This window comes from Strix uralensis, chromosome 12 (genome assembly GCF_047716275.1).
Source record: "Strix uralensis isolate ZFMK-TIS-50842 chromosome 12, bStrUra1, whole genome shotgun sequence".
Lineage (NCBI taxonomy): Eukaryota > Metazoa > Chordata > Aves > Strigiformes > Strigidae > Strix > Strix uralensis.
This window is the reverse complement of record NC_133983.1, coordinates 14,118,136-14,144,159: the sequence shown is the minus strand read 5'-3', so window position 1 is coordinate 14,144,159 and position 26,024 is coordinate 14,118,136. Positions and strand designations below refer to the sequence as shown.

Sequence of the window (26,024 nt, the reverse complement as noted above, 5' to 3'; positions counted from 1 at the left end):
GCCTAATTTTTCAGATGTTTTTGTATTCTTTGTGCACCACATTCCTATGCTTTCCTATGTGAGAAGAAAAAAAAATGTGGAAAAAACACAGAGACACGAGCTTTTTCTGGTGTCATGGTGGTGTATGCAGCCTGTTAGCTTGGCTTCTTCAGAGACAGGGACCACCTTCTGCTGTGTGCCTGCTTAATTGGGTAAACCCTAAATATTGTTGGTTCCATAAAGTGCTAGCCTAATTAATGACAGTAGAAATGTGGAGAAAAGGGAACACAATGGAAATGATCTGTGGAGAGGGCTCTGAAGGAAAAAGAAGCAATAACCATGTAGCTCTGAGAAAGCACGTTTATTCTCTCTGTGCAAGCTGGGCGGGAGAAGGCAGACAGCAGGGCTTCAGCCCGGAGGCCTCGGCAGTGCCATGGAAACGGCACAGGAGCACCACGTCCCTCCGGCTCTCCAGGCCTTGTGGCTCTACTGCGGATTTCCAGGCAGCAGCACCCACGCAACCTGTGTGGGGTTGCAGGAGGGGGAAGGTTAAAATGCATGTCTGTTCTGCAGCTTCACAATTGGTCTATAAGGCAAATTAAGGGAGAGGAGAAGGAACAAGTAAATGTACTAAGTTTATTGTCAAAGGCGGACTGGCAGCTGCAGCAGGATCCCTGTGCTGGATGTCTGACAGCCAGAATGCTCCTGTTCACTGATCACTCTCCTCTTACTTCAGTCCAGGTTCCAGAAGATTTACCTGGATTAGATGTTGTAATCTAAGTTGCCAGTGATCAGGATTGGAAGCTAATGCTACATTGTTGTAAGTACTGAAAGGAAGCCTGCCAGCAGAGCTGCTACTGCTGTTGATGCCGCATAAACTTGTAGCGGTGACCCAGATAACATTGTGACTGACACAGTAAGTTACAGTGTCAGGAGAGATAAATGTCTCCTGCAGCCCCTCACAGAGCTCCAGCTGTGCCATGGTACCTGCCCTTAAGCCCCATCTACCCAAGAAGCTGACCCACTGCTGATGGGCTGTGGGACTTGCTGGGTTATGATCTAGTCATATACGTGGGTTCAGGAAATACACAGTGCTTGCAATTATTTGGAAGTTATGGTAATTTAGTGTACCTATTAAAGGACCTCTCCAAAATGGTTGCCTGGGCTCTGCCATGTCTATTGAGAATTCTTGACAGTTGTCTAAGTGTGACAGCTCTCTGGAGAGCACTTCTGTGCTCTCTCTCTGCATCTGCACTCTGCTTTGTTCCTGCTTCTGGCCTAGACCTGGGAGAGAGCTAGTATTCAAATTATCCCTCCTGTAGCTCTGCAGTCAGACATGTTTTCATCTCATCTCTGTCCTGAAGTTGAAATTATAAGTTCTCATTTGTATTATGCCATGCAAAGAGAAGGTTCTCCCTGTTCTTATTAGCTTGCAGTAGGACTGGTTTCATTGCTGGAGAACACTAAGTGGCTATGCTGTGGCTTGGTGTTGTGGCCTTGCTCAAACAGTAAAATGTGAGGTATCTTTGGACAACAGCCTAAACTGAGTATCACTACCTTTTGTGGTTTACAGCTGTCAGAGAAAAATAGCTAAATGAAATTTTACTTCTGCACACAAAGGCCTGGGCTTTTCAATATAGTGTAAGCTGGTGAAAAGTAGGATGGTACAGAGCAGGATTCAAGGCTATGTTCTTGAGAGGTTGTGGTGAGGTTAGCTAGCTACCTAATATAGAGGGCAAAGCCTGAAATGCTTAAGCTGCTGCTGCCTCTTTTTTTCCCAGGGTTTATGCTTGCTTCATCTCTTATTCATTTTAGGGTGAGTGGATGCAGGAGACCACTGCTGAACACTGTCCCCAGGCTTTCTCTTTGCTGGCATGTATATGTATGCAAAGACCTCTTGAAGATAGAAATTACTGATTTGTAGCTGTGACATCTTTTGCTAACTGGAAACCTTAATACATGTATACAGTAAAACTCACTGCCAGAAATGGCAAAGAAAGGTTTTATATCTTTTAGAAGAAGCAACAGACAAAGAGCAAATGTGTTTTAGAGCAGAGGTTGAGTGCTTCTCCATGCCACAGGCATTGTCAGTATTGTGCATATGGCTCTGTATGTGTGTTTATAGCCATGAATCATTACGAAGCAGAAACCAATTGTTTTTATCTCATGTAAGCCTCTACTTGCTTATCTATTTGAAAGCAGCAACTCATTCTTTTTGCTTTATTTGTAACCCTCAGAATTTAATGTTTGTATAAATCTTAAAGGTGACATCTTCACAGCGTATGTCTTCACTCTATAGTCCTTGTCTTTCATCCTGCTGCAGTATGTTAAAAATGTGAGCATAATTGTTTGCAGCCTCCTCTTCTATGGGGGTGATCTTTGTAAATTTATCTGGTTTCTTAGGAGGTATTGCATCCTCTGGCTGCTGTTATATGGAAAGTGCACTGGTACAAAATTATTTATAACTCTTTCAATTGGTGCTGAGTTCTGTGGTTCTTCACTGCAAGTCTCTTCAAACTCTTGGAAGAGATTTTTCAACATCTAGCTCATATGCAACAGCTTTCACCTTGATAACCCTGCAGCCACTCATTTTGTTCCTTCAAGCTTCTGTCTCTGTGTCACCAACCCAGTCATTAGACTGATTATTATTTAAGCTGATTATGAAGTCTGATTTGGACTTTTGCTTTTGTAGTGAGTAATTGGAGAAGGCGTTTTCCCCATCAGTTTGTGCTCTTCATGGAAGTGTTATCACTTGAAGATACAGAATAGACATTTGCAGGTTCCTTTGTTTTGTTTTTTTTTTTTAAAAAAAAAAAGTGAGCAAGTAAAAGTTCATGGGAAAGGTGAAGCTCCTAGCTGATTTCTAGAAACATTGCCCTGTTGGTCTTCCTACGTATTAGATGTTTAGGGATTTGGTGCTGGTGTTTTACAACGTGTTTATATTCCCCAAGGATGTGTTTGTTTGCTTTTTTTTCTTTCTTGTCCTCCAATGTCATGAATTTAAGCTCATGCTATTTCTATTCTAGATAGGACAATATTTAAACAGTGCATGAAGTCATTCCTATATTATAAAATATTTTGAGACTAAAGTCTAGAGGTGATTATGTGAGATCAGGGCAGCAAATAGTGCAAGACTGTCATCATTAAGAGAATATTTTTATCTTTGGAAATAATATAGTCATAGAAATATACATTTTAAAACTGTCCAACAACATTAGTTCTTTGTTTAAAAGACACAAAATATTAAATTCTTCAGTTAGTGTAGAGGCTTTCTGGAACATTCTGGGAGCTGGAGCAAAGGTAGTCACTGAGGGTCAAAGGAAGAAGACTGCCTGGGTGGTCATAAACCTTAGTTTACCTGTGGAATATAGCTCTGAAGAAGTTTTGTGTGTGTTTTGTTTTTTTTTTTTAACTTCTTCTCCCCCAAGAAAACCATGAAACTGTAGGTTTTGGGTCTTTCAGTTGAGTTTTTTTGGGATTTTTGTATTTGGTTGGTTTTACAAGAAAACCTGGGTGGAGGGAAGGCTTGCTGTGGTTCAAACCTGTTGAATTTTGAAAGAGTAAAAACTTAGTGAAACTGCCAGTCTTTATGCAGGTCTGAAAGCCGGTGTGCTGGAGGACAGGTTGTGACAGAGACAGGTAATCCCATGCAGCTACTGTAGGTTACAAGTACCTCTGAACATGAAGGTGTCTGGATTTCAACGTAAGCAGCCCAAAAATATTCCAAAACTTGTCTCTAATTCTGTGCTTTCTGTGCTAGTGCCTTGTTCTCTTTCAGTTCTGTTGCTTGTACCCCAGCTAGTTTTCTTAAAGTTGGAATGAGAGCAATTGCAGTTGTGAGAGCAGCACAAGAAATGTAGATGGTGCTTAGAGAAATGTAGGGAAGATTTACTGTGTCCATTTCCACTGAATACTTTGTCAGTCAGTCTTTTTATTTATTAGGTGGGGTGTTGGGTGCATAAAACATCCTACGTGTCTAGCTACATTATTTTTGGAAAGACCTTACAAAATGAGAGTGAGTTACATTACTGTAATTTCTTCCAAAGTGCTTAATGATCTGAGATACAAGAGGATGCAAAAGGGCCAAGTGCTGCCCTAAATAGCATCAGAACTGCAGCTCTGTGTAGAGAAGTACACATTTTGAATTGGTAAAAAGGAGTTGTATTAATTATATGGCATGCCACACTACACATGAACACCATTAAAAAGTCAGCCTTTAAATCTTAAAACACTTCCAGTTCCTACTATCCTCATTATTAACATCCATATTCTACGTTAATGCTGCTGGCAAGAGGTGAAAGCCATCCAGGGTGAAAAGAAATTGGTTTCATTTTTCAGTAATTATGGGGAAAACTCTGTTCACTGGCTTTAGTCACCCTCTCAAGTTATTCTAGTGCTGCTGGTTAAAAAGATCCTGATCTATGGTGTTTTGCTAATGATCAACAGTTTTAGAAATGACATTTTCCAGCAGCACAGCCTTTATTATTGGGACAATTTTTCCCTCTTGGGCAGCTGCAAGATCTTTCAAAACCACTGGGAAAGCTTATGAAGGCTAAGGGTTTTTTTTTTTTTCCTCTTTCTTTTTAAACTTGGTATCACTGTTGCTTGAGGTGCGAACTAATGTTTCCAGTTTCCAAAGGAAAAGGCCACCTCTTCCAAGGCAGGTATTTAAACAATCTACAGCTAAGGGGAAAAAACCAGTTGTTAGTATCACAACTAGGTAGAGACACTGTAGAGCATGGCAAAAATTAAGTGGAAATGACAGAACAGCATGCTAAAGTAGTAGCTGTCTTACAATGTGGTAAGTTCTATATGGACAAATAAAATATCTTGATTTGCCAGGTGCATTTTCCTGTTCTTATTTGAGATGGGCCTTTTGTTTCATAAGGTTGAATGACAGAAGAGTAAAAGATTGCAATAGGAAGATGGTAATGCATTTTGAGAGATGCATCCTGGAGGGCTGAGTAGGCCTATTGAAAAATATGAAAGTTTGGTTTGTTCTTTCTCACCCTTCTAAACTGGATTTATGTGGTACTTGAAAATATCAGTGGTCAAACACAGAGCTGACTACGAGGTGACTTTGTGCTGGAGTGTATTATGTTGCTGTTGTGGTTAATTGTCAGTACTTTTAATCTGTCTCTTATGAAGTGTTGATTCTCAAGTTATGAAAAGCTCCAACAGACTTACCACGCATCCATTTATAGTGTCTTGCAAAAGATGAATGACAGTTCAAGTCCAAGCAATAGCTCGGATACTTAATTTGTGTGACCATTTTCTTATTTACAACAAATTCATTGATCAAGTGGCCTTGCGCCATCTGTGGCCATTTGCAAAACTCTGGCACTTTCACTGACATTCTGTGTGAAATGCTGTGTGGTGTACAAGAACTGCTGTACTTGGGGGGCATGGCAGGGGAGGGTGACACTTCTTTAGAGTGATGTTCTGGCCACAGAGAAATGTAGTTTCTTGCCGGGATGGCTTTTGCCTTGGTGCCCCTGGGTAGGTTTGAGACTTTTGATCTCAGACAAACTTCATTGTGACAATTTTTATCTTTGAAGGACTAATTGAACTGCTTACCTTTTAATTACATTCTCAATTCTACTTCAGATGATCCTGGCTGTAGTAGCTTGATCTTTGAAGCGGTTCAGCATTCTGGGATCGAGAGTTACTTAAGCTTCTTGTGCTTAGCATTGTGCTTCTAAATTAAGGCAGCATCTTCTTTCATTCACATCTGAATGAAAGAACAGACTGTATTTTTAAAAAATTGCTTTTCTTGGCTGATAGGTCTGTTAAGTACCTGCATCATGAAGTGTCATAACTTAAATACTTTTGGTTAAGGAATTTAATTAGATTTTTAAACCTTTCTTTTTCCACCAGTATACCTTATCTTCCCCAAAACTAACATGGGAGTCTGCAGATATTAAAACTGCAGCAAGATGTTTTACATGAATAGTTTATACCTTTCTGTCACCAAATCATCTATCTAATAAAATGTCCTTATTCTTTAAGGCTACAGGCAGGCAGTAGGATGCAAGAGAAATATATTGGGACAAGCTATGTAAGACTTCCCATAGAACATCAGAACTGTTCTACTGAGTATGAAATCTTGCCTTTGGCACTAAGCTATATTGAATGCTTCAGAAGGGAATGAAAGGGGAAACCATTCTCTAAGCAGGAGGGTAACTTTGAATGCAGAGCCCGGTGTGTGTGGATTTCTACCTCTGCTCCATTTGGTGCTTTGATTTACTTTCCCTTTGTCTTGACTGGCTGTGCTACAATGCTGTTGGTTTTTTCAGTTCTTTGGAGCAGAAAAAAACTAACACACAAAACTGGTCTTGGTGAACTCTGCAGCTGATCAAATGCTGTATGCACTGTTGTTTCTGTTTTATGGTAAATATTGTAAGATCTTGCACTGTTATAGTATGGTAAAAGGTACACTCTCCCTTTTATTTCAATACTTTCTTAAGAGCTGTCTTTGATCAAGTTAATGCTTGTTTTGAGGTATGTTTGGTAAAAGCTTTAAAAAAAAAAAAAGGCAGCCAGGCACTGAGCTATTATGCATATGTAAGGTAACAGCAAGACTTTCATTGCCTGTGTCTGGGGATCCCTTTCTTAATTAAAGAAATAGCCTCCCTCTGACAGTGACTACCCATGCCTCTGTACAACTGTCTTTAGTACTATCAAAGACCTTGATGGGTAGGCAAGACCGACCTTGTCTATGTTGTGAGTTTGAGGCTTTGATTATCCATTTAGCCTTTCAGTAGATCTTCCCTTCTTGCCCATGCTTTAATTTGTGGGCTAGTCTTCTGGATTTGTGGAGAGAAACAAGGATTGGGAGGGAGGGTTTTAAGTTGAGCTTCCTCAGGATGTGTAAGCATGACTTAGAAGATGGCAAATGTATGCTTATTTATAGATATGCAAATATCTGTGCTTAGTAACTACAGATGAGATGTAAGGGCTAGAAACTGAATGAAATAGGGAATGGAGGAAGATTATTTGGGTGATCTAGTAGAACAGTAGTCCAGTTGGTTCTAAAATGCCATTACCGTGAAGGAGAGAATCTGAAAGCCTGAACTGGGTCTCGCAGTCTGGCATGTTGATCAAGGAGAGGGGAAAAGACTAAGGGAGAGATTATTATAGGAACTATAAGCATAACACAGAGGAGAAACTGAAAGCCAGGATCAGAAGGTGACAAATGGATGAAGCCTCACGAAGAACATGTATGATCATAGTTTGGAAGAGAAAATTTGCAAGTGCTCTTGCCAGAGGCAGGAGGGATGTGGTGGCTTTTACCAAAGTAGGGACACTTGTGGAAGGGCTACAAGGATGTAAGAGGCATAGAAGCCATGAAAGGAGCAAGAATGCCCCTGCCACAGCTTCTGTGGGTGAGAGGAATGTGTATAAAGCAGTTCTACTGCAGGACCAGTCCTGGCCCAGCTGCCCAAGTGTGTAGGTAGCGTCTTCTCCCTTGGGCAGATCCTGTAGGGCTTCTCCTAAGCCAATCCCTCCTCTGTCCAGGGGTTCTGTGTAGTTCTTCCTTTCTTTTTGCCCTGTGGCTGTCTTCCTGCTCAGCAACAGGTTCTGTGCTCTCCCTGTCTTTCACTGTACTGATTTTTATACTCTAATCTCAAGGGACCACTGAGCAAGGGAGGGCATCTATAGTGAGCTTTAATGTACTTTGGCTACCTGAATTGTAATTGGCACCTATAGCCACTGTAGCCTACCTTTCCTTCCAGTCAACCCTGTAAAGTAACCCGTGTGGTGTTTTGGGCGGGCATGTGATCTTGCTGGATCAGGGGAATGATGTAGAAAATTCTTTAAATGTCAGTGAGGAACAAAATTCTTTAGGCTTTTAATCTTAGTGAGTTCTCGCTTCATTTAGTCAAAACCTTCGCAGATGCTAGTTACCAGTGAGACTAAACTCTGAAAATGTGAAGACTGGAGGGTCTGTCTGATTCACAGGGGGGATCAGTATTGGCCTAATGGGACCTTGGTTGAAACTTTAATTACAAGAAGACAGTAAAAAGCACTGTTTAAGGAAAAAAAATTCCCCTTATCAAATTTTGTTGCTAGTCTAGTCAGGCTAAAAATTCTGCTTAATCTTAATGATTAGTAAGAGTTCTTCATTTCTGTGAGATTTATAGTGGTGTTAAATAAATTACGAATTATTTGGAGGCAGTATATTAAAGGAGATCTAATCAAGATATCCAGAATATTGTGACATATTTAAATCCCATAATATTTAAAAAAACATTTTTGAGGGAGTAAAGATACTTTATATACAATTAGAGGCAGTATGATTAATAACCTTGGGCTCAGATTCGATGGCTTCCTTTGGGATTTGAGGTTTTTTTCTGTATCTCTGGAACCAAATATATGCCTTAATTACCAATCAAACAGTCAATGAAGGCAGAACTGAAGTGTGGATGTATATACTTGAATTTGCATTAGCATTTCTTTCACAAACTTGGATTAGTGAGGCTGAGTGTATCTGTGATTTTAATCACTCTCAGGAAGAATGTGAATCTATGTTATGAGCTTAGATTTTCAAAACTGGCAGACCTGTCTCTTTCGTATCATGTGATATTTATGCCACATGCTAAACTTGCAAAAGGTAGGCATTAGTCTAAATGCAGATGTGTTTAAAAAGCACTGGGAAGATTCAGGCCGTTTAAAACCAGACCACTAGTTGGGCAGGGCGGGGTAGTTTCTACCTAGTCCTATTTTGTATGGATGTTTCAGGAGGGATAGGAGATTTTGATATACAAGAAACAAACACATCTGGCTTAAAACCATTCTGGTTGCAGAAAATCTGCAAGGCTACAACATAAAATCTGAATCAAAGACAAAATTGGGGTAAGATACTTTGGGGATTTGAACACCCCGAGGTTGCTACAAAGTCAGTGAGTGGGCAGTGGCTTCTTAAATAGCAAGCCATGTTGGTACTTCCTTCTCACTGCAAGAGAAGAGTCAATGCCTTCAAAGTCAGTCGGATTGGGAAGCTCAGGATTTTGGAAGGTGTTACTCCAGAGTGCTTTGCTTGTCAGATATATCTGCAAGGAAACTGATTTCTGAGTTGAAGCTAGGGAATGGGAAGATGTGTTTGAAACCAGTTGTTACTGTAATTCTGCATCTTACTCCTTGTTGTTCAGAATGATGAATAGTGGGGGAGACGTAGCTCCTTGTGAAAGAGGAGAAAATGGGTAAATGGCATATACTGTTTGGGACCTCACTGGGCAATGCAACCATGCAAAAGGTAACTGAAAATGCATCTTCTGTGGGAGGGGACAAGGATTCAACTAAACTCATTTGTCACTAAATTAAGTCAATACAAAGCTCTTCAACTTAAATAGAATGTCCACATACTGATGAAAACCAGTTGATGAAATCCGTTTCATCAGAGGGTTATCACTTCAAGTATGTACCAGCTCTGGCATGAGTCAAATTTGTCTTCGGTATTGTCTTGCTGATCAAAGATGAGGATATGATTTTTTTTTTATTATTGACTCTGCTGGGCTGTCCTGTTCTGTGAAGTCAGGGCTATCTGCCACTTGTTTAGCTTGACTGTAATGAGTGGACTCAACCTGCTGTTGTTCTGGCACCAATCAAATTACTTTGTTTTTTACCGTTTTCACCATTGCCTTGCTCAGATACAGCTTTAGCAAGCTGCTTTTGTGCTCAACTCGTAGTTACTTTAGAGCAACTGAGTAGTGGTGTTCCAATTAGGATTGGGCAAAATGTTTAGGTGCATGTCATGATGCTATTTTGGAACCAGTGGTGCACAAATTAAATGAAAATATGTAGTGGTTGTGTTTTAATACAATTTAATGGAATTTCATTGTTCTCATTTATTTGTCTCTCTTGTTTCTGTAATCAGATATATATCTAGAGTTTCAGGATGTGTATATCATCTCTTTATCTTCTGAATTTTTCTAAAATTGATTTTACTCTCAGCACATGTTCATTCTTGAGTGTTTATAAGCCATATATTTTGGTCAAATATGGTAGGCTTAGCTTTTTATGCTGAATGGTGAATTTTGAAATTCCCTATGAAAGAGCTCCAGGGTAAAATGTTTTTGATCATTACCAGCTGCTGTGTGCTTCTTAGACTAATATAAACTTGACGTTCAATTTTGGTGGGATGATCTAATGAAGTTCAGATTTATTTTAGGTAAGAAAAAATAAATTCCTCTTTTTGCACAGACAAACATGGATAAATTGTTAGATTCATAACCCATCTTGTATCATGTCTGCCACATTTTCTGCACTGCTTGAAATGGTCACTGTGCGCCTGATTTATAAAGACAATATCACCTTGAAGAGTACACAGTGTGTCACTTGAGCAGGATTCATGTCTGTATGGATTTCAGTGGAGAAATATAATGTGAGACTATATAAATATTGTAGGCTCTTGCTCTATCACATTGTTTTATTGGTCAGATTACCTGTGCTGTAGTGACTATGGCTTTTTTTGGGTGGTATTAAAAAAAAAAATAAAAAAGGCGATATTGGTGGGGAAAATAAAATCAGGCTAAACTCCTTTCTGTTATATATCACTATAGGTGAGTTAATTTAATTTTACATCAGTAACTGAAATGCTATGAAAACCACTAAAGATTATATCATTCTTGACTCTTCCTCCACACCAGTGATGGGGAAAGATAAGCGGAGTGGTTCTAGAGGGTCAGACCCAAACCAGTCAGATAACAGATAAATAGTAGGCCAAATTGCCCAGTTACCTGCCCTAAACATTGGCATACCTGACTACTACTAGGTGTAGGGGTGTTGTGAATGAATACTGTAGAAACAGGTTGACTATTTGACATTTTATAGAAACAGACAGCTAAAACTGTGCCCTGTGGTCTTCAGTGTATGTAGCTATATGTAGGCTGACATCACCTTCATGTGACTTCTCTGTGGCTACATCGTGGTACTTAGAAAGGGTTATACTGACTGGATGCACCTTAAAACAAAGATAAAATAACTTTTACTTGTGATCGTAATGTACATTAGTCTGTATCTATGAATTTGAAGGTGAACTGTAGCCTGGAGCTTTCATTTCTTAGGAAAGAAGCCACCTCCACTAGTGTTTAATGGATTGGGACAAGCTCTTAGTGTGGTTGCCTTAGGCTGTTGCTTCCCATCCTGCTGCTCCCTCTGCCTGAACATAATCTTAACACCTTTTGCAGCTGGTGACATTACTTATATTTGGATATTTTGAGAGGAAATTTCCTGTATTAAGTGAAAATAAATCTAGACAGGAATCCCAGATTGGGAAAATAACTGTGGAAAAGTTGGATTGTGAAAGCCTCTTCCATTTTTCATAGCTTGACAGCATAATTTTAAGCTCCAAGAAAAAATGATGACACTGCTAGAAAAGATCACTGAGTCCTATAAAGCTGAATGTGAAACATAGGGCCAGCACTACTGTAATAGCTGAATTTAAACAGAAGAATTCAAGTCTCATTCAAGGTAGGTACATAATGGAAAACTTGACCTCTGCTGCAATTCTGTTAAATGTGTGTCTTCAGTTAAAAAAAGTTGTTGGCAAAAATAGCAATAGATGGTAGAATTTGAAAGAGCTTATTAATGCAACTGGGTAAAAATCACTGTGGCACAAACTGACTGGAAAATCACACTTAATAGATCTGCGTACGTAGAACGTGTTATGAATGTATGCTCTTTGCTACATGGAAGTTAATTGTCCACTGAGTTGTGTGTATGCACAGGACTTCCCAAAGTGTTATTTTTAAACTAAATATTTGGAGTTCTTCATTAAACTAGACCAGAAAATATTTTTACAGGGCTGAATGTTTCTATTAGACTAGTCATAAAGCAAACATTATTCTCTAGTATGAGTCACAACTGACTGTTATCAATTGCTTCATAATACCTTAACCAGATGGCTTGGTGGCAGTGAGCAAAGCTTTATCATGTCTCTCTTCCCCATTCTGTGTCAATATGTTCTATACTGTCTTGCCCTTACTGATCAAGTGATGCATTATGTATAATGCTTTCACATATTTCAGGATTAAATTGAAGTGTGGAACAGGTGAGTGCCTGCCATTCTTAAAACTTGAATCCACTGTGAGTCTAGCTGCATGTTTAATTCTGGACACCTCTATCTGAATGGGTAGTTCAGAGAAATTTTGGCAAAAGTAACTTAGCAGTGGTATCAGTTATCACAGGTATAGCTAATGTAACATCTCACTCTTGTACTTCAGTGCATTTTTACAGCAGTGTCATGCTGGAAGCCATTGGAGATGTTTGTTTACAGGCTTGTCTGCTAGGTTTCATTGATGAAAACTAAGAAAATTGCTGGCCCTTCTTAACCAGTAGCTGTTGTCTTGATGAAAATTAGTTACATGTGTCTTGCCATACAAAGCTTGGGACATTTTCCATGTCATTGTTTAAGAGTGCACAGGTGCATGCTGAGGCTTTGAAGTCACCACAAATAACAATGCCAACGTGAAAATAATCCCTTGAAGCAGTATCAGCTCAAACAGACTGTGCTCTGCCTTGTCTCTCATGTTGTGCTCTGAAAACAAACTACTGCTACATGCAGATGCTGCTGTTCCAGTATCACTGAAATTAAAATGAACACATGAGGATGAGACTTGTACAGTTATGCTTCTCTTCCAAATGGTTGGCTGGACTATGCCCACCTCCCTTGTTGTGGATAGAAAAAGAATGTCTGTCAACTCAGTGATTTAAAGCAACTTGTGTCAATAATAAAGCAATAATAATTAAGCAAAGCAACAGCAAGAAAAAAAACCCTTTTCAGTTTTTATCTGTTAATTCCCGATAATGTGGTACCATTTGAGTTGGCCTGCCTAATTAATTTGTATTACTGTACAAACAAACCAAGAACAAGTATTTAAAAAACAATTTGTATTTTTGATATTGCTTGTATTCATTTTACAGTTCATCTTTGTGCGATTATATTCCCTCCCGCCCCTGCATTTGTGAGTTCTTACATTAAAATCTTTCTGTTAATAGATACCTTAGTATGTGTAATGGTATTTACACAGATTTTTTTTTTCTATGTACTTTATATACGTGTATAAGTAGATAATTATACATGGATTTGTGATAGGTGTGTTCGTGCTTCTGCTGTCAGCAATGGTGTTACCTAAATGGGAGAAGTAGTGCAAAGAAACTAAGGATTAAATTCATGTACTGTGTAGTACATGCAGTCCATGTATGTGCATCTCTCTTACTCTGTGGATCACTGTCTCTTAAAAAAAAAAAAGGTGCTGTTTGATCATCCAAAGAGTGGACTTTCTCAGTAAGTTGCTGAAACGAGGCTGGGGGAGCAGGGGAATGGGACCACCAGAACTCAGTACCTACATTTTAAAAACTTTAAAAACTCTTTATTCAGTTATGATAAAGTTAAACTGTAAACCAATAAACCAAATTGTGGTGAAAGATGATCTCCTATCCTCAATCCATCTTCACTTTTGGTATTGTGCAATCTGATATGCTCAAATATTGGTGATTATTATGGAAGAAGTATTGGAACCCCATCATGCAAATTCTGAAAAGTTATGGCCATAAGGAGTTAAGAAAACTCACTTAAATATCTTGATTCTTTTCTATTTTTAGAGAAGTGAACCCCCATAAACTGACAGGACTGGTATGAGGTCAACCGTAAATATCTGTTGTAGTTTTGAGGGGCTGCAAATCACCATCACTCAATTTGTGCACATTACAAGGATAACTTTTTAAGTACACAGAAGTCTCAAAGGAGATAACTTTATTCAGATCCTCATGAACTTCATGGACAGAGCATCCCAATGTCAAGTTCTTAAATTACCTCTTAATTAAAAAATGATTGCTGTTTTCAGTTTCAGGCTTTGCAAAGCCAAATAATAAACTGCATACTGCACTGTTCAGTGTGTTTCACTTGTCTGCGTTCTGGGCACGGTGACTGGTGAGCGTAGTTCTCATGCTGAACTACCTATGGAGTGACAGAACTGCAGCTGGCAGCTTGTCATGCCAGGACAGCAAAAGCTTGCTAACAAATTGGGCTTTGTTTAGATGATAGTCTTGCCTCTTAAAAATGCTCTCTTACTGATTTATTCAGGGAACACCTACTTAGTTTATACAATTCATTTTTGTATCTGAGTTAATCCCTTTTCCTTTTTCTACTGTAGCCTTTAGACTGCTTTGAGGCATAAGGTCTTAAGATTCTGATCTGTTGGTGTTCCAGTGCCTTCGTACCTCAACTTCTGTGATGCTTTAGTTGGCTCCTTGCCCCTCAGTTGTTCCTGTGAACATTCTACTCCTAACATGCTGGTCACTGAAATCCTAAAATGGGAAATACAGATTTTTAGAAGTCGTCAGTATATCAGGAGTAATGGAGAGCTGCCCCAGCTAGATTCCAGTGAAGTATCTCCAGTACTGGAAGCAACCTAAGAAAGCATTTATGAAGCGGGGAGGCGGACCTGTTTAACCTCTGTGGGAAGGGAAGGTGCTGGGGCAGTTTGACTGCTGTCAGCACCTGAGCTATTTGTAGTTATTAATTCTAGGGTGGACAGAGTTCTAAGACAATAGGAGGTGTGAGTAGAGAGGTAGGGCAGAAAAGGATTAGGAATAAAAATGCTGAAAAATGTTAAGGTGAGACCTAGGAGTACAGTTCTGTGAACAGTAGTAACAAAATTCACCTCTTGCCTAAGATAGATCAAGAATTAAAGAGCCAATTGGATTGACAAAATTATTTAGGTTAATTAGAGCAGTGCAAGATGTTTACCTCGGCTGACCTCTGAGCTATGATGTTTGTCTGAAAATAGGAGGTATTTGTACAAAGTCTTGAATTTCTGCTTTCCATATGAAATTGAATATAAATTTCCATAAGAAGAGAAGGATAAGGTATGAGAAAAAAAATTCAGAATAAAGAACTCTGAAAGAAGTTCAATTGCATTATAAAAGATGAAAATGTCAGGATTTTTATATGTGGGTGGAAAAAAAGACAAAATAATGTAAAAGGAAATGAGCAGTCTGAAAACACCATCTAGTTAAAATTGTTGCTTTTTATTTAAACATTTTGATTGATATGAAAATATTAGTTTACATGTCTGTGCCTTAGCTCTTTTCTGAGATAACACATCTCTTCTGGCTTTAAAATATAACTTTACAGATCTGATTTTTTTTTTTTTAAACCATTTCTTGCCTTGTTCCTACTAGTCAGTAGGGAGCAAGTGGTGGAAGTAATAAAGCCAAATCAATGCAACTAGCCAGTATTAAGTATGTTCAAGTATTTAGAAGGATACTTCTGTCTTTTCCTTGAGATAACAGATGCTACTGTGCCATATACAGCTTGTCATAAACATGCCAATCATTTATTTAGCAGTCTTTGTTGAAAGAATGCTTGTTACCTCAGACAAAATAAAACTCTGCCAAGGTCTTCATCTTCATTTGTCATTAAAAATTTTATTCTCCTGTCGTGAGCTTTTACTGGAGTAGTAAAGGTTTTTAATTAAAATAGGTTTTGGGGGGGTAGTGGTAGAACAAGCACCAGTTTGATACAATCAGAAGTGCAATTTTGCTGGTATTTTTTTTCCACTCATACAGTGAACACTTTACTGATGTGTAACTGTACCAACAAAGTCTTTCAGATGTAAATGTGACCTTGTGGCTCTATCAGTTTTTGTGTATGTGTAGATTAAGCTGAAAAAGAACTGAGGTGAGGGAGGAGGAGGAAGGAGAAAGTCAGGTCGTCAATGTGAATCTAGCTGGAGGATTAAGTTCTTTAATCTTTCCCTTAGAGCACTCTAAAACTTGCAGAGGTCTGAATACAAATGATATCTAGCTTTACTCTGGTCACATCACAGAGCTAACCTATGAGTCTGCATATTCTCTTCTGCTGTAATGGTGCTGCAGTAAGGTGAACTGAGATTCTTGTCTCAGTGGAAGTTCACCTGGTGACTTGAATGAGTTCAGCCCCAGTCTGCAGGAGCTGTAATAACACACTGTGCTCTGGTACACTGACCTGCTTGCAAGATCAGACCCCGAAATAGAAGCTCTGGGGGCTCCAATATCTATTATATCCTTTCTTTGTGTTGGTGACTATTTGGGATTTCCATAACTACAGGCAAATCAATTGCATCAATTAGAGTACTGTCACTTCTTGGAGCACTTAATATCATTAAATGCTAAGGATGGCGTTACTCAAATTCCTAGTGGTGGTCTTGTCGGTGCCTCCTCCCCCCCTCCCCTGATAAATCCCACCACTATCAGAATCAATGTTCTCCACTCTCTGTACTTGGAAATGATTAATGTGCCTTCTTTTCCTCTGGGTGCTCCTGAGTATGACCTGTTGAGTGAGGTTACCTGCCATACTTACCTGTTGGCAAAGCAGCCCAGGGGAGTAGCCCCCAGCCTGTTACAGCTGATCTGAGCTGACCTAGCAGAAAAATTACTTCAAGTTAAAAGGCTGTTCCCTAGTCGTGTGAGCAGATCAACAAGTATCTGAGGGTGTGGAAAGGTGTGGTAGGTGGTTAGCTGCAGCAGCAAGGCAGTGATGATGTGCTTGTGCAGACCAGGAATTGTAATTGGTTTCATGGAACAATGTAAGTTCCACATTACCTTTCTAATGCAAACAATCTTTCTCTGAACAAAAAATGAAAGTCTGATGTCAGACATCATGTGTGAAGTATTTGGCAGTAAAGCTTTCCGTACAAGGTATTTTAAAACAATTTTTTTTCCCTATTAAAATAAATAAAAAACCACAAGAAATATATTGGATGTTTCTGGGGAAACTGTGATGCCATTACTTGTGATGCTTGAAACTGTCTGTATGAGGATCTGAACCTTGTAAATGTGAAACTGCTTGAAACAAGTGTTTCTTCTTGGGTGTTTGTACATTTCCACCACAACTGGCACTGTACAATTCTTGATTGTGAAATACAAACTCTAGAAATTACTGGGGAGTTCAAGTTTGGCATTGTGGTAGAGTTTGAGACTTGTTCCAATATGGCAAATTTAAATGTCATCATTTCAAGTGGTTAAATGACATGTAAACAAGGATACTGTATACAGAATTAGTGTGAAGATTTAGAAAACCAGTGGAAGGTCAAGTATTTGATTCTCATAAGTTATTTCTGCTAGAGATGAAAGCAAGCCTTCTCTTAAGTATAGTAAATGAACAACTGATCTAAAGCACCTGGAATATTTTTGTGTGTTAAATCAGATCTAATTGTTACTGAAATAAACAAGTGCAAATTGTTTGCAGCAATGAAAAGAACTACCCTGATGGGCAGGAAGTTGCATTTATTCTTGCTTGTTATTGTGAAGGAAAGATTTGATATTCCTGGTGACTATGAAGATTAAACCAGAGATTTATGTTAATGCAAAGGATTAAAAGAATCTTAATAACATTTATAAAGATGCAAATGTTCGCCTGCATTTTATCTTTTTGCAGATGAATGTGCCATAAGGGAAATATTGAAGGGGGAGAACACATCCTTACTCCTGAGTTGCAACATCTGGTTTAATACTGCACTCACATGGTCATTAAGTATTAGTTGTTTTCACCAGTGTGTTTTTGTACAGTGTAAGTGTGAGAGACTTTTTCTCTCTAACTTATGAATATCAGGAAATAGCAATCTGTGACCAACGTCATACTGTCTGGTTGGTGTATGTCTTCACATGTTGCAGATTTCGAGGAACTGTAAATAGTATTTTTTTTTTTCTTCCTACTCTGTCACTTTCTCACTTATTTTCTAAATAGTGAAGAGCTTGAAATACTGGCTCAACTGTAGAGTTGTCAGCCATGTTTTCCCAGTTTCAAACTGTTCTCTCAGTCCAAACACAGGTCACACCAGCATGGAAAATCATGTGCTTTATTTGGGAGCCCTGACATATTATACATATATGTACATACACTTCATATGGAGAAATTATAGAAAAAATATGATTTGAAAAAGGAGGCAATTAAGGTGAAGGTGTAAACATCACTAGCCATTTGTGTTCTGTTTTGGGTTTTTTCCTGCTCTTCAACCAATTGTTTGCTAACAGACAAGTATATATAAACAGAAGCCACCTGGATTTGTTATGCAATTCAACTGATATGACACTGAAAATGTCCCAGCTCTCAAATCAATATAAATCTTCAAAAGGTTTTGAGTAGTTAAACATCAAGTAATCCATATAGTAAAAGTCATAGCTTCGTTGTCGTTGCGAAGGAGAAAGCTGTGCAAAATACTGTTGTGTAATTTTAGTGGTAGTTCTTTCTTCATTGGAGTGCCTATCTTTAAACTTGGGGAAAGTTAAATTTTGTGGAGCACCAATTAAGTGCAAGAAGAAGTTTGCATCTTCTTCCATACTTTCAAATTTCCCAACAAAGTCGTAGTCTATTAAACATGGGCTGCAAAGCCTATTGACGTGATCCCAGTGGATATCCATACCTACTGGCCTGTGTACATCCAGGAGATACTGAATGAACTCTTTAAATTTGACTCCAGAGCCTGTCCTTAATGCTTCTTTGGTGGCATTGACACGGTATCTGGAAATGATAGCTTTTCCAAAAACCGGGTGGTAGTAGTTGTTTGGATGTTCAAACTTGTCCCGAAATGCAGATACCAGCTTTTCAAAAGGTTCACGAATAAAAAGCATCTTTGTGTAAGTGTTGAGCCTATGATAAATTCCTTTGTGATCAAACCCATCCAGTCTTTTTAAATAGTTTCCATAGTGCACTGTGTTGTGCTGTATATCTTTCGTGGAAGAAGCCAGGCCGTTAAGAACCATGAGCACCCGTTTCCAGTTCGAGCAGCCGGCTTTTGGCACTTCACAGTATAAAACTCTGTATTTATCTTCTACAAATATTCTAGAAACATGATAAGGAGTGATTATTCTTCTATTATTACTCTTGTATTTAGAACAAGTTTCCCTCATAATCTGCTTTCTTTCTCTTTGGATCTGATAGAGACTTTTCCACTTGTTGTTGTTTCTATCTTCAGATTTAAGTGTGGGCAGGTTGAGAATGGAGCTGTTCATGGAAATTAGAATTGGGCTCTTTTTAATTATAAATCTCCTCCTCCGTTTATGGAGCCTGATGGAATTAATTTCTTCACCTTTCAGTTGATCTTTCATTGCAAACATTATGCTGCTTTGCCTTCTGTCTGTGCTTTGAAGTTTAGTGGGCACATTTTCAGATAGGTGTAATGAATCACTCTGCTTTACCGTTGCTACTCCGTCTGCAGTATTTTTCCTTAATCTTCTATCCTGGTTGTTGCTGGAAACACAGTCCTGATGGGAAAAATAGATCAAAGATGTTAGTAAATGAGAGAGTGTTTGTCACTATTAATAGCTTGTACAACTTAATGTGGATCTTTCATACACTCTGAGTTCAGCGGAATTGTACAACGAAATGCATTGCTGCAAGTCCTCAGTACTGTGCCTGTGTCGTGGTACGTAATTTTCTCTCATCGTCATCTTCTGTGCTTACATAAAATTGAAAGACTGAGATGAGCCTGAACTGGCAAATTCCAGTTCAGACTTGGATTTAACTCTATTTTAGGTGGTGCTTGTACCCAGACTTTGATAGATACTTTTGTTTTAGATATGTTGTGTTTGAAATTTCCACAGAAGGTATCCAAGTATTTTTGAGGACTTAATTACTCCAGGCTGCCTGTTGTCACACAAATCTGTTTTTCCCCTGTCCCTCTTTCAGTAGCTTACCTTTGCAGTGAGGACAGTTGTGCACAGAGTGAAGCCTGACAGGGAAGGAAGGTTTATAGTGTTTGTAAAGTAGAGTGAAGATGTAGAGGGAGCAAGAGTGGGAAGAGGGAAGTAGAAAGGACTGCAGGGAGAACATGGAAGCTTTGCAGCAAAGAAGTGGATTTGGTGAGAGCAGCATGAATAGAGACCCCAAAGGGAGGCTTGGGTGAGGTGAGCCTGGGACCAAAGCAACTGAGACTTGATGAGAAGCAGTAAGGGGTGGGAATGAAGCTGTGGCTGGGACTAGGCAAGTGAAAACAGAGTAAGCAAAGCATGTCTGTGGATAAGGTGTGTATGGGAACTGCTCTTTTTTCATTAGGTGGATCTCACTGGTTAATACTTTTGGCATGCAGTGCAGATGTGCTCCATTACTTCCTACTTCTCAAAGCACCTGAATGAAATCCCTGTCTACATGTCTATGACTCAAAGACTAAAATTATGTTCTGGACACTGTTTAACTACATGTCATCCCTGTTTTGAGAACTCACCTGGGAGCTGAGTGGCATATGAACCGCTAGGGACTATTTCAACAGAGGAAGCAGATGTAGTTGCAGAATGTTTATTTAGAGGTTTTATAAATTGTACCTTTCTGACTTTCAGTCTTTATTTGCTCCCTAATAGTATTTAAAAATGGCTTCAAAAATAAGATGCTGGATGAATTTTAAGGTGTACAGTATGGGGATTAGTAAGGTCATGGTCTTTCAAGGTACCAGATTAAATCTTAATTGTAATAGTGATTTTACAAGTCTCCTTCTGTTGACTGAAAAATGTGATACTATAGGTATCTTAACAAACTTGTGCTGTCGTGGAGGTTTTATCTTGCCACATCCTCCTTTAAGGTCTCCAAAAACAGACTCAGTAATCATTACAAGAAGCATTGGTGACAAAAGAAGAAAAAAAATCATATTATTTTGTAGGTGACTTGTTTCAATTATTACAGAAAACTCAAACAGAACAGATCAGTATTAATTACAATTTTTAGAGTACTATGCAAGTTGTTGCAGAACTTAGGCTTCTAAAATGTTTTGCTGGCTGTTCTGGTAGTGGAGGTGGTATATGATGTGCAGACTGGGAAACCACTGATAATTTGTCATGCAAGGCACTGTGTATTCAGTTGTTGGGAGTGATTGTTGTACTCTGCTCTTCAGAGGTTGTTTCCGGTAGTCAAAGGTGTATTAAAGTTATTGTCTGTGTAAAATATTGGATGTATTTCTAAATATTACCCTTTACAGCATGGCTGAGCTTCAATCTTATTTATCCATGATGTGGCTGATATTTCAAGGTTATCAAATTCAGGCTTCTTAGATATTTGCACCTTTAATGATGACAATGATGATGAACCTACACTTTTTGAAACTCAAATGCCATGATATGAATGTCTTCTGTCAGTGTAACTCTTCATCCAGAAGGTCAAGCTGGAGCTGTAGAGATGGAGTGATGTCAATCACATCACACTGATTTCACCAGGCAATGGCATTTGGGTAACAGCTGGCAGCTGCAGTTGTTCCTTTGCATATCTTGCACTCGCCTTTTAACTATGAAATAGTGACAGCCCACCGCGGCCATTCACTGCTGCTGTGAGTGTGCTAACAGCCACTAGATGGAGGAATTTCACCAGTATTTTTTTTTTTTTCAGCCTATTTTTAAGTATCTCTCAAGACATTCATCTGATCAGTACGATTTCATACAGAATATTAATATATGCAAATTTTACAGTATCTTTTAGCAATATCCAGTCTAGGAAAAAGCTCATAAAACTAAAGTTGCATAGCTTATCGAATTCATATTGTAAAAGGAAAATTTGCACTTCATGGAAAAGCTTTGATGCATCTTTCCTTTTCAGTGCTTCATCTCCAGTCTAGTGGCCTTATCTGAGCCATCACTATCTGTACGCCATACTCGGAATATGGGTACAATTTTCCTTATGTACTTCTGAAAACTTACTTTTTTTTGTTGCTGGAATCCCATGTTATATTTTATCCCTAAACAAAGAAAGAAATTAAAGTCATTATTTAGTAAAAATAAAAACATTAGTTTCATTTTTGTTGGACCGATAACAGTGTGTCCTCTCAGTAACTAAAAGGAAAACAAGAACAAGTTCTATTAATGCAATGATAACTAGACCAATGATGAATCGTAATTAGTGTATATTTTATAATAAGAAAACCTCTTGGAAGGCCTCTTTACTTGTAGATATCATAACAATTGTGAAATGGAGTGAATATCTTTACCTCCCTTTTACAGATGGGAAAACTGAGATGGAGAAAAGTGATGATTTAACCTCAGCTAAAAGGCCAGTAGCAGAACGAGAAGCAGCTGAAATCTGTGATCACAGGTTAGAGCTCTAAAAAAAGGCTGTTCTTTGTGTGTATTTACCTAAAGTTCTGTGGATTTCCACCCCGCCCCCCCCCCCCCCCCAACTTTGGCTAGTATGGTACTTAATCATTGTAATAGCTTTCACCGAGTCCTGTCCTTTGCTGTAAAGCCACACCACCACACAGTGGACTTATACATAGGTCAGGTAATGTTTGTAGAGTTTTGGAGAGCCACAACAACACAGAATTGTGTTTTGCCAAATCTTCTGGCTTCTACAGTGTTGTCTGCCTGAAAATACTGTAATGAAGATGTGAAAATCCTGGAAGGCAGCTTTAGCAGATGCGTAGGATCTCTTTACTGTTCCTAATCTCCGTTAAGTATAAGTTAATAATACAGGAATGTATAATGGAAAAAAAAATTTTAATTATGAAATTAGTTTGGGGCTTTTCAACTTGGAAAACTGCTAATAGTCACTGTTACTGTTGCTTGAGAACTTCAGTTGCTTGAAGACTTCAGTTTAATAAGTCTGCATTATGAATCCACAGGTGTTTGGACAAGGACAATTACAGGTAAATGTATTGCAAAGCATTATAAATAAAAGCATCACTGGGGTAGCTCAGTCCCATCAGATTAATTTTCATGGTACTATGAAAGCTCTCAGAAACACTGTGCGTGGATACTTCACGTTGTACCTTATTGCTGTTAAAGCAGCAAGTCCAATTTACATGATCAATTGTGTGTTTTGGTTTTGTTTTTTAAATCAGATCTACAAACTAGTGTTTGTAGTAGAGTCTGAGTAAAATTGCTATGGTTATTTCTATGCTGTTAGAGCTCATCAAACAGTACTCATTACTCTTCTGGCTCATGTTTGAGCTTTAATTCCACTGCAGCAATTTGTTAGCAATAAACTCAAGTTAAGGTGGATGGGGATATTGTGATTCTGTGCCTATGAAAAGCAAAGGGCATATTATTTTTACTCCATCAAAAATAAGTTCCAGACATGTTCTAGAAGGAGTCTTAAGCCTTTTCATAGCTGCTTCTCAAAAATGTTTAGCTGCAAAATAAAGTCAGAAGGTATATTATAAACAGAGCTAATCTATAACATCCTTGTGCGGGTTCTAGAGGATTAAAACTCATTCTGTTGCTCCAGGCTTTAGGAGATATTATTGAGCTATCGTCCAGTTCTTGATGTGATCAGTTAAAGAACTGCATTTATGATACTGCTGTGTACTATGTTGGAGCAATGAGGGTATGGAAACTGCTGTCCCAAAAGAACAGCAAAAACTGAGCACCAGAACTTTGAAAGAATTGATATTAGAGTATGGGTGATCTGTTTAAACCATGAAAACGTTCTATTTGTCAGCAGATGTAACCGCTTCTTTTTTGCTAACCCTAAAGGTGTAACTTTAAGCCACTTGAGCTAGATTTGCATCGGCTGCTTGGCCTCCTCCGTTTTAAGGCATCATTAATACAGTTGGTTGGAGTAGTTGTTTAACTTCTACTTTAGGCTTTCTTGTAGCAGAGCTTGAAATAGAATATGATTTTCCTTATAAACTCAGAATATTGTTGGGCTATTTCTTCTTTTATAGACATAAATCATGTGTCAGGTACAGTTTTGAAAATTTAATGCAGGTAAGAAATTTAGTCTGGTGGTGTGGATTGGTCAATTCTGCTCACTTTCTGTGGATGTCTTTTGGTTTCTTGTGTATGTGTAATATAATGCACTTAATAATTCTGATAATAATGTTATTACAGACAATAGTCACCATTAGGTTCATTACCAATTTATTCCTCTCAAGTATTTAATTTTTGGTCTTTCTGTAAACTGGATTGAGTGGTGTTAAGTCACGCCTTGTCCACTGTCATGGATCTTGGAGATTTACTTTGGCTGTTAATACTGCGAATGTGCACAGGAGAGAATTTACATATTTAAGTATTTCTCCTGCTGTGAACTAGTTATGCATACCAGTGTAAGATAGGAGAATGGTTGTGCAACCCTCCCCAAAAGATCAGATCATACAATGTCTACAAATCCACTCCCTTTCTGAAAGCATTTTTAGCTTTTCACAGTTAAAATTTTAAATAGGTGAGAAAAGACTTGGTCTCCTATTGGAAAACTGAGCATTTATTTTGGACAAAATCAGATGCAGAAAATATGAGAACGTTTGCTGTGTCCAAATTGTAACATAAAAGTTACGGTTAGGTTTTTTTTCTCCCCGTTTGTTTAGTTGTGGTCACTTGTCCTGACTTCAATGAGAGCAGTGATAGCTTGTAGCAAAACCACACACTTTGTGTAATTACCTGTTAAAGTTGGTAGGTATCTACCATGAATAATAATTATTAAAAAAACCCCACAAAAATGCAAAAAGCAGATATGAGGTCTATCTTTTTCTGTGGTTAATTATGTTTTTGTAGTAGTGTTTCATAAAGGTAACTTGAGAGATTAATGCTTTGCACTGATACGGTGTGCTTTAAAAAATTAAATGCTAGCAGGGATGACTAACTGTTTAAAAAAAATGATTTTTCATTTACTGGCTTTAAGATGTAATCAGAACAACAATTCATGTTTAATGTAAATGTTTGGTGAAGCACTTGCCAATCTCTTCAATGTTTTCTGAATTTATGACTTCTAAAGTTGGCTTCTTTTAGCTGTCTTTTCTCATGATACAGTCTGTCACTTCAGATTTAAAGCTACATGGCAAAAAACCTCTGAAGTGCAGTGAACTCGGGAAATTATATTGCACAGATCTACTATACTAATCAAAGTCTAAATTTAATGTTATGCTACATCTTTACTATCCGTGTTATTTACCAGCTCTCAGATGTTATTGCCAAAACAGTAGGTGTTTTGGCTTTTGGGTTTTTTTTTCCATAAATTAAACCACTGGTGTCTCTCGCACCCAGGCAAAGTTAGTGATCATTAAATGTTTGGTGCCAGACATGACGATGACCAACATCTCACTAGTGCTCAAACAGAGAGAGAATAGCTGGGAGACAGAATCATTCTATCAATTGTACATCGTTTATGTCAGTTTTCATGGTGTTCTTTTCTCTTCCCTTTGTGGAACTGTGATTTTTCCAGATCTGAGCTTGGCCTATGTTTTATGTCTGCTTTTGTTGTCTTTCATGAAATACGAGCCTTGTGCTTCATCCAGTACTACCATATAGTCAAACCCATTGTGAGCTTTTCTTTTTTTTTTTTAACAATGCTACTGGCAACACAATAAAATGGCCTTCATCTTCCCTATGTAATATTATATAGCTTTGTCGCTCTGCCTTCTCCTCTATCTCTGCTTCAAGACCTAATTTTGGTTTGCCTCGGGTGTTTTCCTCTGTTCTGAGACTACACTACAGCTGAAATATTTTTTAATAAAAATGATAACTTCAAGTCTGCATCTGTGACTCCATCCCTTAATGGGCTTCTGTGAGCAGTGTATACTTGTTTGCTTCATCCTAACTGATTTGTGAAATATACTCTGGAATGGCTGTTACTGTCATTGCATGAACATCTGCGTCAAGTGTCCTATCCACATATGTCTTAGTCTTAGGCCTTTACTCAAAGGCAACAACATGTACTTAACAGAATGAATAATAGACTAGTACTCAGAATTCCGATTAGCATGAACAAGATTTTCCCCAAAATACTGGTCAGATAATCTCTTTCCAGGTTTTTTTGTCATTTAAAATAAACTCTTAGCTTGTACAGTATGAAAGAACTGCCCACTTCTGATCCTAACTTACTCTGGTGTCTATTTGTTTACGTATTTGAATGAAATTATTAAAGAAATTTAGTTATTTTTAAGATTGCTACCATTGTAAATTTGCTTTAACATATATAAAATATACATAGTATATGTATTTGGAATACTTTAAAAATATATAAACCTTTTGTTAGAAAATGCTTTTGTTTTGAATTTGAGGCCTAATTAATAGAACAAACTATGTGTTTCTGTTCTATTTGTATGCTATGTAAATGTTCTTTCTATATCTAAAATTTATAGTTTTTTTAA

At 38.2% G+C, this 26,024-nt stretch overlaps 1 protein-coding gene across 1 annotated transcript in view; it reads right to left on the bottom strand.

The window, feature by feature from the left end:
- Positions 1–17,808: 17,808 nt before the first annotated feature.
- Positions 17,809–26,024, bottom strand: part of CHST8 (carbohydrate sulfotransferase 8) — a 189,760-nt gene continuing 181,544 nt past the window's right edge. The window contains exons 3-4 of the mRNA XM_074881155.1: positions 21,643–21,680; positions 17,809–19,227 (exon numbers count right to left, since the gene is read on the bottom strand). Of these exons, the coding sequence (XP_074737256.1) occupies positions 18,079–19,227; positions 21,643–21,680 (1,187 nt within the window). The 3' untranslated portion in view covers positions 17,809–18,078. The remainder of the gene's footprint in view (positions 19,228–21,642; positions 21,681–26,024) is intronic.